We start from the raw sequence: 13,673 nt of genomic DNA on the forward strand, positions 1-13,673 counted from the left end.
TCCTCACTCGTGTTTTTACATCATTTACACTTCCTCACTCGTGTTTTTACATCATTTACACTTCCTCACTCGTGTTTTTACATCATTTACACTTCCGTACTTGTGTTTTTACATCATTTACACTTCCTCACTCGTGTTTTTACATCATTTACACTTCCTCACTCGTGTTTTTACATCATTTACACTTCCGTACTTGTGTTTTTACATCATTTACACTTCCGTACTTGTGTTTTTACATCATTTACACTTCCTCACTTGTGTTTTTACATCATTTACACTTCCGTACTTGTGTTTTTACATCATTTACACTTCCTTACTTGTGTTTTTACATCAATTACACTTCCTCACTTGTGTTTTTACATCATTTACACTTCCTTACTTGTGTTTTTACATCATTTACACTTCCTTACTTGTGTTTTTACATCAATTACACTTCCTCACTTGTGTTTTTACATCAATTACACTTCCTCACTTGTATTTTTACATCATTTACACTTCCTCACTCGTGTTTTTACATCATTTACACTTCCTCACTTGGGTTTTTACATCATTTACACTTCCTCACTCGTGTTTTTACGTCATTTACACTTCCTTACTTGGGTTTTTACGTCATTTACACTTCCTCACTTGTGTTTTTATGTCATTTACACTTCCTCACTTGTGTTTTTACATCATTTACACTTCCTCACTCGTGTTTTTACATCATTTACACTTCCTCACTTGTGTTTTTACATCATTTACACTTCCTTACTTGTGTTTTTACATCATTTACACTTCCTCACTCGTGTTTTTACATCATTTACACTTCCTCACTTGTGTTTTTACATCATTTACACTTCCTCACTTGTGTTTTTACATCAATTACACTTCCTCACTTGTGTTTTTACATCATTTACACTTCCTTACTTGTGTTTTTACATCATTTACACTTCCTTACTTGTGTTTTTACATCATTTACACTTCCTCACTTTTGTTTTTACATCATTTACACTTCCTCACTTGTGTTTTTACATCATTTACACTTCCTCATCTGTGATTTTTACATTCTTTACACTTCCTCATCTGTGATTTTTACATTCTTTACACTTCCTCACTTGTGTTTTTACATCATTTACACTTCCTTACTTGTGTTTTTACATCAATTACACTTCCTCACTTGTGTTTTTACATCATTTACACTGCCTTACTTGTGTTTTTACATCATTTACACTTCCTTACTTGTGTTTTTACATCATTTACACTTCCTCACTTTTGTTTTTACATCATTTACACTTCCTCACTTGTGTTTTTACATCATTTACACTTCCTCATCTGTGATTTTTACATTCTTTACACTTCCTCATCTGTGATTTTTACATTCTTTACACTTCCTCACTTGTGTTTTTACATCATTTACACTTCCTCATCTGTGATTTTACATACTTTATACTTCCTCACTTGGGTTTTTACACTTGTTCGTCTGTTTCTTTAACATTATTTACACTTCCTCACCTGTGTCTTGCGGATCCGCAGGTCTGCTGATGATCTGTTCATCACCTCCTCCTGTTCAATGCTTTGCTCAATTGCTAAGGGAAAAAAATTCAAACCAGTTAAAATGGAAAAAAAAAATCCCAATAATAAGATTGATAAATAGAAATGAAAATGAAGATGCATAAAGTAGGATGAGTTGAAAAATGACCGGCATGGCCCAAACCAGCACACAAGGTTTCTTTTTTAGAATGTTTAAACTATATTTATTAAAGCAACGCTACACTGATGATGATGCTAATAAAGTAAACATTACCTTTTAATTTTAAGCGTACTTTATTGGCTGTCTTCTTAATGTCAGCTGTGAGATCCTCCAACTCCTGCTTGGTTTCTGATTAAGGACAGACAGACAGACAGACAGGAGGGTTAGACAGGTTTCTATGTTGTGAAGCTCCACACTTGTTTATTTACAGTTTATTACATGCATGCAAAAAGCAAATATTACATTAACATGTATTATGTCACACAATATTTAACATCATGTAATATAATTATATACATATTACATATACACAGTTCCCTCCAAAAGTATTGGAACAGCAAGACCAGTTCTTTTGTTTTCGCTCTCCGCTGAAGACATTTGGGTTTGAGATCAGAAGATGAATATGAGACGATAGATAAGAAAGTCAGCTTTCATTTCCTGATATTTACATCTAGACGTGTTAAACAACGTAGAACATGGCACCTTTAGTGGCAGAACCACCCAATTTTTAGGTGAGCAAAAGTATTGGAACAGATCTTAAAGTAAATAACACTTAATATTTGCTTGTAATAACTGCATGAAGCCGGTGATCCACTGACATCACCAAACTGTTGATTTCTTCTTCTGTGATGCTTTTCCAGGCTCGTAGCGCAGCTTCTTTCAGTTGTTGTTAGTTTTGGGGGGTTTCTCCATTCAGTCTCCTCTTCAGGAGGTGAAATGCTGCTCAGTTGGGTTAAGGTCTGCTGATGGACTTGGCCAGTCTAAAACCTTCCACTTTCCCCCTGATGAAGTGCTTTGTTGTGTTGCAGTGTGTTTTGGGTCGTTGTCTTGCTGCATGATGAAGTTCCTCCTAATTAGATTGGATGCATTTCTCTGTAAATTGTCAGACAGAATGTTTCTGTAGACTTCTGAATTCATTCTGCTGCTACCATCATGAGCTCCATGAATTCATCTCTGTATTTCTCTGTGATTTCCAATCTGGTCTTCTGATTCTTACTGCTGATGAGAGGTTTGCATCTTGTGGTATGGCCTCTGTAGTTCTGCTCTTGAAGTCTTCACTCCTGCCCTGTGGAGGTTGTTGATGTCACTGACTGTTGTTTTTGGGTTTTTCTTCACAGCTCTCACAATGTTTCTGTCATCAGCTGCTGTTGTTTTCCTCGGCCGACTTGTTCCACGTCTGGTTGTTAGTACACCAGTGGATTCTTTCTTTTTCAGGACATTCCATGTTGTTATACTGACTATGACCAATGTTTGTGCAATGACTGGAAAAAGACCAGGTGATTTTTTTCTAATCTTCAGCTGTCCAGTGTGGGTGAGTCTGAGCTCATGATGGCCTCAGATTCCTGTTCTTGGCTGACAGGAGAGGAACCTGATGTGGTCTTCTGCTGTTTAACTTATCCACCTGAAGGTTTTATGTGTTGTGCATGCTGAGATGTTTTTCTGCTCACCACAGATGTAAAGAGTGATTATATGAGTGACTGTAGACTTCCTGTCAGCTCTGACTGGTCTGGCCATTATCTTCTGATCTCTCATCAGCAAGGTGTTTCAGCCTGCAGATCCTCCGCTCACAGGATGTTTTTGTGTTTCGCACCATTCTGTGTAAACTCTAGAGACTGTTGTGTGTGAAAATTCCAGAAGATCAGCAGTTTCTGAAACCAGCCCCTCTGGTACCAACAGCCATGCCACGGTTAAAGTCACCGAGATCACACTTTTTCTTCATTCTGATGTTTGATGTGAACATTAACTGAAGCTCTTCACCTGTATCTGTATGATATTATGCATTGTGCTGCTGCCACTTGATTGGCTGATTAGAGAACTGAATGAATGTGCAGTTCCTAATAAAGTGGACGGTGAGTGTGTGATATATACATATACAGTAGAGTGTGTGTAGAGTGTGTAGAGTGTGTAGTGTGTGTGTTTATAGTAATGGTGTCACTCACTCTGTGTTCTTCATGCAGTATGCAGCAAAAAGGAAAAGAAGGAAAAGAGGAAGAAAAAATGGGGAAAACAAAAAAATAAACAATAAAAATAAAATAAAAACAAGCATGCAGTGAGTCAATACTGTAACCACACACACACACACACACACACACACTCGTACTGTCAGGACCATAACCACCTCACACACACACACACACACACACACACACACACACTCGTACTGTCAGGACCATAACCACCTCACACACACACACACACACACACACACACACTCGTACTGTCAGGACCATAACCACCTCACACACACACACACACACATACACAAACACACTCACTCATACTGTCAGGACCATAATCACCACACACGCACAAACACACACTGTCAGGATCATAACCACCAAAAAAACACACACACACATATACTGTCAGGATTGTAACCACTACACACACACACACACACAAACACACACTCGTGATTCGAAACTGAATCACGCCACACATCAGCAGGATTCAGTGTGTGGTTTCGGGCCACTAGTGACGTAAACAGCATGCAACAGAAAATAAAAGTGTAGAATTCTTGAAAACAATTAAATCTAAACAGTAAGAGAAGCAGAACAGAAGTAAAGGACAGAGGAGAAGTAAAATGAATCAATAAAACAGAGGTACAAAATAAAACACAGTTAAGGAACATTTCCTATCCTCTGACACGCCCCTTTATCCTCATCACCTCATACACAGTAAGATCCATCAATATTTGGACATTGATGAAGTTATTGCTATTTTAGCAAAGTGCAGACTTTCTGCTCAGCTGTTCCATGGCCAGGTGTGTGTTATTCCCCCACTGTTTCACACACAGGTAAGCAGATAAAAGGTCTACAGTTGATTAAAGTGTGGCATTTGCTTTTAGAAGCTGTTGCTCAATATGAAGTCCAAAGAGCTGCCAGTGAACCGAGTTATCATTGGGCTGAAAAATCAAAACAAACCCATCAGATGAAGAACACACTCCAGGAGGTCGGCGTATCTGTGTCAAAGTCAACAACCAATAGAAGACTTCACCACAGTAAATGCAGAGGCTTTACCAAAAGATGTAACCCATGGGTAAGCCTCAAAAACAGGAAGACCAGAATAATGTGTGCCAAAAACCTCTGACAAAAAACTCGTACAGTTCTGGAACAACATCCTATGGAGAGATGAGATAAAGATGAACTTGTAGCAGAATGATGGATGATGATGAATGATGAATGGAGAAGGGAAGGAACTGTTCATGATCTGAAGGGTACCACCTCATCTCCCGGCGTGGGTGTGGGCGTGGGTGTGGGTGTGGGCATGGGTGTGAGCGTGGGTGTGGGCGTGGGCATGGGTGTGGGCGTGGGTTTGGGCGTGGACATAGGTGTGGATGTGGGTTTGGGTGTGGGCGTGGACATGGATGTGGGCGTGGGCGTGGACATGGGTGTGGGCGTGGGTGTGGGTGTGAGCGTGGGTGTGGGCATGGGCGTGGGCGTGGACATGGGTGTGGGTGAGGGCGTGGGTGTGGGCATGGGCGTGGGCGTGGACATGGGCGTGGGCGTGGACGTGGGTGTGGGCGTGGGTTTGGGTGTGGGCGTGGACATGGGTGTGGGTGAGGGCGTGGACATGGGTGTGGACATGGGCGTGGGCGTGGGTGTGGGCATGGGCGTGGGCGTGGGTGTGGGCGTGGACATGGGTGTGGGTGAGGGCGTGGGTGTGGACATGGGTGTGGGTGTGGACATGGGTGTGGGCGTGGACATGGGCGTGGGCATGGGTGTGGGTGTGGGCGTGGGTGTGGGTGTGGACATGGGTGTGGGTGAGGGCGTGGGTGTGGGTGTGGACATGGGTGTGGGCGTGGACATGGGTGTGGGCGTGGACATGGGCGTGGGCGTGTACGGCTGCCAGTGGAACTGGTTCTCTTGTGTTTATTGATGATGTGACTGCTGACTGAAGCAGCAGGATGAATTCTGAAGTGTACATGGAGATATTATCTGCTCACATTCACACAAATGCTTCAACACTCAGTGGATGGAGCTTCACAGTGCAGATGGACAATGACCTGAAGCGTACTTCAAAAGCAACCCAATGATTATTTAAGGTAAAGAAGTGGAGTGTTCTGCAATGGCCGAGTCAATCAGCTGAGCTGAATCCAACTGAGCTGCATTTCACTCGCTGAAGGTAAAAGTGAAAACAAAACACCATGAGAAGAAACAGGAAGTGAAGACGGCTGCAGTAAAGACCTGGCAGAGCTTCACCAGGGAGGAGACCCAGCGTCTGGTGATGTCTGTGGGATCCAGACTTCAGGCCGTCATTTACTCCAGAAGATTTGGAACCAAGTGTTAAAAATGTAATTTCTGATTGTTCTGGAATAGTCAGTATTTAATTTAAACTCCTGTATGCTGGTAGAAAGCTGAAATTACAATAAATATGTCAATGTCCAAATGTTCATGGACCTGACTGTGCATGTTGGATGTGGGGGCCAATAATTACAGTCACACCACCTTCATCATCTGAGTGTTTGGGCTACAAACAGATAATCAGTTCGCTAGAAGACACGCTCAGAGAGGGACGCTCACAGAGACATCGTCTGCATGCTGCCTTCTGATTGGGTCCTGTTTATAAAAGCTGACTGCGTAGGCGTCCTCGTTTTTAAGGGGAAGTGTGTGAGTGTTGAATATGTGGCTGCAGGTGAGAGGAGAGAACTTCCTGCATTCTCACTCACTTTCGTCAGGATTGGGAGCTGCCAGTATGGCGCTGTGCTGTTTCTTCACCTGCTCCACGTCCTCCGACAGCTTCTCGATGCAGCCGCGGATCTCCTCCACCTGCACACCGCAACATCACACACACACACGCACACACACACACACACACATTTAAACACATGGTCACACTAATATCTGTGCTGTGTGTGTTAGTGCTGTGATTATCTCTGGAACATGATTCATATTTGGGGAAAGAGAATTATTTTATTATTAATCTCAGCGAATGTACACACCACACAACAACTCAACACACCGTACAACAACTGAACACACCACACAACAACTGAACACACCACACAACAACTGAACACACCACACAACAACTCAACACACCGTACAACAACTGAACACACCGCACAACAACTCAACACACCACACAACAACTCAAAACACCGTACAACAACTGAACACACCACACAACAACTCAACACACCACACAACAACTGAACACACCACACAACAACTGAACACACCACACAACAACTCAACACACCGTACAACAACTGAACACACCACACAACAACTCAACACACCACACAACAACTCAACACACCACACAACAACTGAACACACCACACAACAACTCAAAACACCACGCAACAACTCAAAACACCACGCAACAACTCAACACACCACACAACAACTGAACACACCACACAACAACTCAACACACCACACAACAACTCATCACACCGTACAACAACTCAACACACCACACAACAACTCAACACACCGTACAACAACTGAACACAACACACAACAACTCAACACACCACACAACAACTCAACACACCGTACAACAACTCAACGCACCACACAATAACTCAACACAGTATACATAGTGCGTATAGTGTGTATAGTTTGTACAGCGTGTACAGTGTGTATAGTAGTGTGCAAATTGGTGTATATTGTGTATAGTGTGTACAGTAGTGTGTATAGTAGTGTGTATAGTGGTGTACAGTGTGTATAGTGTGTATATTGTGTATAGTAGTGTGTATATTGTGTATAGAAGTGTGTATATTGTGTATATTGTGTATAGTAGTGTGTATAGTGTGTATATTGAGTATAGTAGTGTGTATATTGTGTATAGTGGTGTACAGTGTGTGTAGTGTGTATATTGTGTATAGTAGTGTGTATATTGTGTGTAGTAGTGTATACTGTGTATAGTAGTGTGTATAGTAGAGTGTATAGTGGTGTACAGTGTGTGTTGTGTGTATATTGTGTATAGTAGTGTGTATAGTAGTGTGTACAGTGTGTATATTGTGTATAGTAGTGTGTATAGTAGTGTGTATAGTGGTGTGTATAGTGGTGTACAGTGTGTGTTGTGTGTATATTGTGTATAGTAGTGTGTATAGTAGTGTGTACAGTGTGTATATTGTGTGTACAGTGTGTATATTGTGTATAGTAGTGTGTATATTGTGTGTAGTGTGTATATTGTGTATATTGTGTGTAGTAGTGTGTATATTGTGTGTAGTAGTGTGTATATTGTGTATAGTAGTGTGTTTAGTGGTGTACAGTGTGTATAGTGTGTATATTGTGTATAGTAGTGTGTAGTAGTGTATATTGTGTGTAGTAGTGTATATTGTGTGTAGTATTGTGTATATTGTGTACAGTGTGTATAGTAGTGTGTATATTGTGTGTAGTATTGTGTATAGTAGTGTGTATATTGTGTGTAGTATTGTGTATATTGTGTATAGTAGTGTGTATAGTGGTGTACAGTGTGTACAGTGTGTATATTGTGTATAGTAGTGTGTATATTGTGTGTAGTATTGTGTATATTGTGTATAGTAGTGTGTATAGTGGTTATCTCCAAGGTCCTAGAAAAGGTTGTAGCACAGCAGCTATGCTCATACTTACATAGGAATAACATTCATGAAATGTATCAGTCAGGATTTAGGCCTCATCATAGCACAGAGACAGCGCTGGTTAAAGTGGTAAATGACCTACTACTGGCCTCTGATCAGGGTTGTGTCTCCTTGCTTGTGTTGCTTGACCTTAGTGCAGCTTTTGATACCATTGATCATGTTATTCTCCTCAATAGACTAGAAAATGTAGTAGGCATTAAGGGAACAGCCCTTTCCTGGCTCAGGTCTTATTTGACTGATCGTTATCAGTTTGTAAATGTAAATGGTGACTGTGACGAGGAGGAGGGAGGGGCCAGGCTGTGAGGACGCACGCCTGAGTTGTCTAATCGGTGGGAGAGAGTATTAAAGGAGAGGCTGAAACGCCTGAGGGAGAGGGAGAAAGATGCACGCGTGTCTTATGTTGGTGCTACATTTGTTTCTGTTTTAGTTCTGTTTATTATTCAACTTTATGTTTGAGTTCACTCGGTTCCCGCCTCCTCCTTGCCCATCAGTGAAGTTTGCTACATTGGTGGCGAAACCCAGGAGGGAGGAGTGACGGAGAAGTGTGGTGCTGGAGCGGTTGCTGGAGGACAGAGGAGTTTCTGCCGTCCACCTGAAAAGGGGAGGAGTCACTGCTATCCGCATGAAAAGGGGAGGAGTCACTGCTATCCACTTGAAAAGGGGAGGAGTCACTGCAATACGCATGAAAAGGGAAGGAGTCACTGCTATCCACTTGAAAAGGTGAGGAGTCACTGCTATCCACTTGAAAAGGGGAGGAGTCACTGCTATACGCATGAAAAGGGGAGGGGTCACTGCTATCCACTTGAAAAGGGGAGGAGTCACTGCTATCCACTTGAAAAGGGGAGGAGTCACTGCTATCCACCTGAAAAGGGGAGGAGTCACTGCTATACGCATGAAAAGGGGAGGAGTCACTGCTATCCACTTGAAAAGGTGAGGAGTCACTGCTATCCACTTGAAAAGGGGAGGAGTCACTGCTATACGTATGAAAAGGGGAGGAGTCACTGCTATACGTATGAAAAGGGGAGGAGTCACTGCTATCCGCATGAAAAGGGGAGGAGTCACTGCTATACGCATGGAAAGGGGAGGAGTCACTGCTGTTCGCATGAAAAGGGGAGGAGTCACTGCTATACGCATGAAAAGGGGAGGAGTCACTGCTGTTCGCTGCTGTGTGTATAGTGTGTACAGTGTGTATAGTAAGTGAAGTGAAGTGAAGTGACTTGTGGCCAAGTGTGGTGACCCATACTCGGAATTTGTGCTCTGCATTTAACCCATCCAAGTGCACACACACAGTAGTGAAAACACACACACCGTGAACACACACCCGGAGCAGTGGGCAGCCTTTTTTTGCTGCAGCGCCCAGGGAGCAGTTGGGGGTTTGGTGCCTTAGTGTGTGTAAAGACCGTATAGTTGTGTATAGTTGTGTGTATAGTGTGTATAGTAGAGTATAGTTGTGTGTATACTAGTGTATAGTAGTGTGTATAGTCTTTATATCAGTGTATAGTGTATATATTAGTGTATAGCGTATAGTGTGTATATTAGTGTGTATAGTAGTGTATAGTGTGTATAGTAGTATATAGTAGTGTGTATAGTGTGTATAGTAGTGTATAGTGTGTATAGTTGTGTATAGTGTGTATAGTAGTGTGTATAGTGTGTATATTAGTGTATAGTGTGTATAGTGTGTATATTAGTGTATAGTGTGTATAGTGTGTATAGTAGTGTATAGTGTGTATAGTGTGTATAGTAGTGTGTATAGTGTGTATAGTAGTGTATACTACTGTATAGTAGTGTGTATAGTCTTTATATCAGTGTATACTGTGTATATTAGTGTATAGTGTATATATTAGTGTATAGCGTATAATGTGTATATTAATGTGTATAGTAGTGTGTATAGTGTGTATAGTGTGTATAGTAGTGTGTATAGTCTTTATATCAGTGTATACTGTGTATATTAGTGTATAGTGTATATATTAGTGTATAGCGTATAATGTGTATATTAATGTGTATAGTAGTGTATAGTGTGTATAGTAGTGTATAGTAGTGTGTATAGTGTGTATAGTAGTGTATACTAGTGTATAGTAGTGTGTATAGTCTTTATATCAGTGTATACTGTGTATATTAGTGTATAGTGTATATATTAGTGTATAGCGTATAGTGTGTATAGTGTGTATAGTGTGTATATTAGTGTGTATAGTAGTGTATAGTAGTGTGTATAGTCTTTATATCAGTGTATACTGTGTATATTAGTGTATAGTGTATATATTAGTGTATAGCGTATAGTGTGTATAGTGTGTATAGTGTGTATAGTAGTGTATAGTGTGTATAGTGTGTATATTAGTGTGTATAGTAGTGTATAGTAGTGTATAGTGTGTATAGTGTGTATAGTAGTGTATAGTGTGTATAGTAGTGTATAGTAGTGTATAGTGTGTATAGTAGTGTATAGTAGTGTGTATAGTGTGTATAGTAGTGTATAGTGTGTATAGTGTGTATAGTAGTGTGTATAGTGTGTATAGTAGTGTGTATAGTCTTTATATCAGTGTATACTGTGTATATTAGTGTATAGTGTATATATTAGTGTATAGCGTATAGTGTGTATATTAGTGTGTATAGTAGTGTATAGTGTGTATAGTTGTGTATAGTGTGTATAGTAGTGTATAGTAGTGTGTATAGTGTGTATAGTAGTGTGTATAGTCTTTATATCAGTGTATAGTGTGTATATTAGTGTATAGTGTATATATTAGTGTATAGCGTATAGTGTGTATATTAGTGTGTATAGTAGTGTACAGTGTGTATAGTAGTGTATAGTAGTGTGTATAGTGTGTATAGTTGTGTATAGTGTGTATAGTAGTGTGTATAGTGTGTATAGTAGTGTATAGTGTGTATAGTGTGTATAGTAGTGTATAGTAGTGTGTATAGTCTTTATATCAGTGTATACTGTGTATATTAGTGTATAGTGTATATAGTAGTGTATAGCGTATAATGTGTATATTAGTGTGTATAGTAGTGTATAGTGTGTATAGTAGTGTATAGTAGTGTGTATAGTGTGTATAGTAGTGTATACTAGTGTATAGTAGTGTGTATAGTCTTTATATCAGTGTATACTGTGTATATTAGTGTATAGTGTATATAGTAGTGTATAGCGTATAGTGTGTATAGTGTGTATAGTGTGTATATTAGTGTGTATAGTAGTGTATAGTAGTGTATAGTGTGTATAGTGTGTATAGTAGTGTATAGTGTGTATAGTAGTGTGTATAGTAGTGTATAGTAGTGTATAGTGTGTATAGTAGTGTATAGTAGTGTGTATAGTGTGTATAGTAGTGTATAGTGTGTATAGTAGTGTGTATAGTCTTTATATCAGTGTATACTGTGTATATTAGTGTATAGTGTATATATTAGTGTATAGCGTATAGTGTGTATATTAATGTGTATAGTAGTGTACAGTGTGTATAGTTGTGTATAGTGTGTATAGTAGTGTGTATAGTCTTTATATCAGTGTATACTGTGTATATTAGTGTATAGTGTATATATTAGTGTATAGCGTATAGTGTGTATATTAATGTGTATAGTAGTATATAGTGTGTATAGTGTGTATAGTGTGTATAGTAGTGTGTATAGTCTTTATATCAGTGTATACTGTGTATATTAGTGTATAGTGTATATATTAGTGTATAGCGTATAGTGTGTATATTAGTGTGTATAGTAGTGTATAGTGTGTATAGTTGTGTATAGTGTGTATAGTAGTGTATAGTAGTGTGTATAGTGTGTATAGTAGTGTGTATAGTCTTTATATCAGTGTATACTGTGTATATTAGTGTATAGTGTATATATTAGTGTATAGCGTATAGTGTGTATATTAGTGTGTATAGTAGTGTATAGTGTGTATAGTTGTGTATAGTGTGTATATTAGTGTGTATAGTAGTGTATAGTGTGTATAGTGTGTATATTAGTGTATAGTAGTGTGTATAGTGTGTATAGTAGTGTATAGTGTGTATAGTGTGTATAGTAGTGTGTATAGTCTTTATATCAGTGTATACTGTGTATATTAGTGTATAGTGTATATATTAGTGTATAGCGTATAGTGTGTATATTAGTGTGTATAGTAGTGTATAGTGTGTATAGTTGTGTATAGTGTGTATAGTAGTGTATAGTAGTGTGTATAGTGTGTATAGTAGTGTGTATAGTGTATATATTAGTGTATAGCGTATAGTGTGTATAGTAGTGTGTATAGTAGTGTATAGTGTGTATAGTTGTGTATAGTGTGTATAGTAGTGTATAGTAGTGTGTATAGTGTGTATAGTAGTGTATAGTGTGTATAGTGTGTATAGTAGTGTATAGTGTGTATAGTAGTGTATAGTTGTGTGTATAGTGTGTATAGTAGTGTATAGTGTGTATAGTGTGTATAGTAGTGTATATTAGTGTGTATAGTGTGTATAGTAGTGTATAGTGTGTATAGTTGTGTATAGTTGTGTATAGTGTGTATAGTAGTGTATAGTGTGTATAGTTGTGTATAGTAGTGTATAGTGTAATACACACACAGATCCCGCAGGGGGCGCATTGCTGTGATGTGATGGGATCAAATAATGCAACAAACAAACACTGATGATTTATTTCGACATGAAGATCTGCTTCCTGACAACACAACACAACACAACACAACACAACACAACACAACACACATCAGTGAGCTGCTGTCTCTCTCTCACACACACACACACACACACACACACACACCTGTGTGGTGTCTCCGTCCTGTCTGCTCACTATGTTGTAGCAGTAGTGGCAAATTTCCAAAACACTCCCACAGTTAAATTCCCACAATGCACTGGGACAGGTTCACTGTCAAATGATGTCTACAGAATACCCAGAATGCACTGTGGTGCCTGTAGGGCACTCTGGTGTATTCCCTACAGACAGCAGCGTGGGTTTCTAACACTTCCTCTTCCTGAAGTTACTGAGACGTGTTTTTATTTGTTTGTTTGTTTGTTGAATATTTATAATAAGTGTATTAATGATTAATTACCTGCTCGAAGAACTCATCCATAAAGTTTCCCCGGTCGATGTGAACGACTTCCTCATCATCATCACTGTCCTTAGCCTGCAAACGCACAAAAATCAACAGTTACACACTTATTACACACACCGATCACACGCACACACACACACACACACACACACTCATTAAACTCACTTTACTAGAAAAAAAAAATCTATTTATTAGCTTTAACATATAGCCCATATCATCATCATCATCAGTCCACTGTGGGCGCGTCCCAATCCACACACCCTATTCACTATATAGTGCACATAAACACCATCATCATCAGTCCACTGTGGGCGCGTCCCAATCCACACACCCTATTCACTATATAGTGC

The 13,673-nt window shown here is 39.6% G+C and overlaps 1 protein-coding gene across 1 annotated transcript in view; it reads right to left on the reverse strand.

The window, feature by feature from the left end:
• stx1b (syntaxin 1B) overlaps window positions 1-13,673 on the reverse strand; it is a 38,585-nt gene that overhangs the window by 7,650 nt on the left and 17,262 nt on the right. Inside the window, exons 2-5 of the mRNA XM_034298363.2 lie at window positions 13,321-13,395; window positions 6,399-6,498; window positions 1,784-1,858; window positions 1,492-1,565 (exon numbers count right to left, since the gene is read on the reverse strand). Coding sequence (XP_034154254.1) covers window positions 1,492-1,565; window positions 1,784-1,858; window positions 6,399-6,498; window positions 13,321-13,395 — 324 coding nt within the window. The remainder of the gene's footprint in view (window positions 1-1,491; window positions 1,566-1,783; window positions 1,859-6,398; window positions 6,499-13,320; window positions 13,396-13,673) is intronic.

The sequence above is a fragment of the Pangasianodon hypophthalmus genome, chromosome 23 (genome assembly GCF_027358585.1).
Source record: "Pangasianodon hypophthalmus isolate fPanHyp1 chromosome 23, fPanHyp1.pri, whole genome shotgun sequence".
Classification (NCBI taxonomy): domain Eukaryota; kingdom Metazoa; phylum Chordata; class Actinopteri; order Siluriformes; family Pangasiidae; genus Pangasianodon; species Pangasianodon hypophthalmus.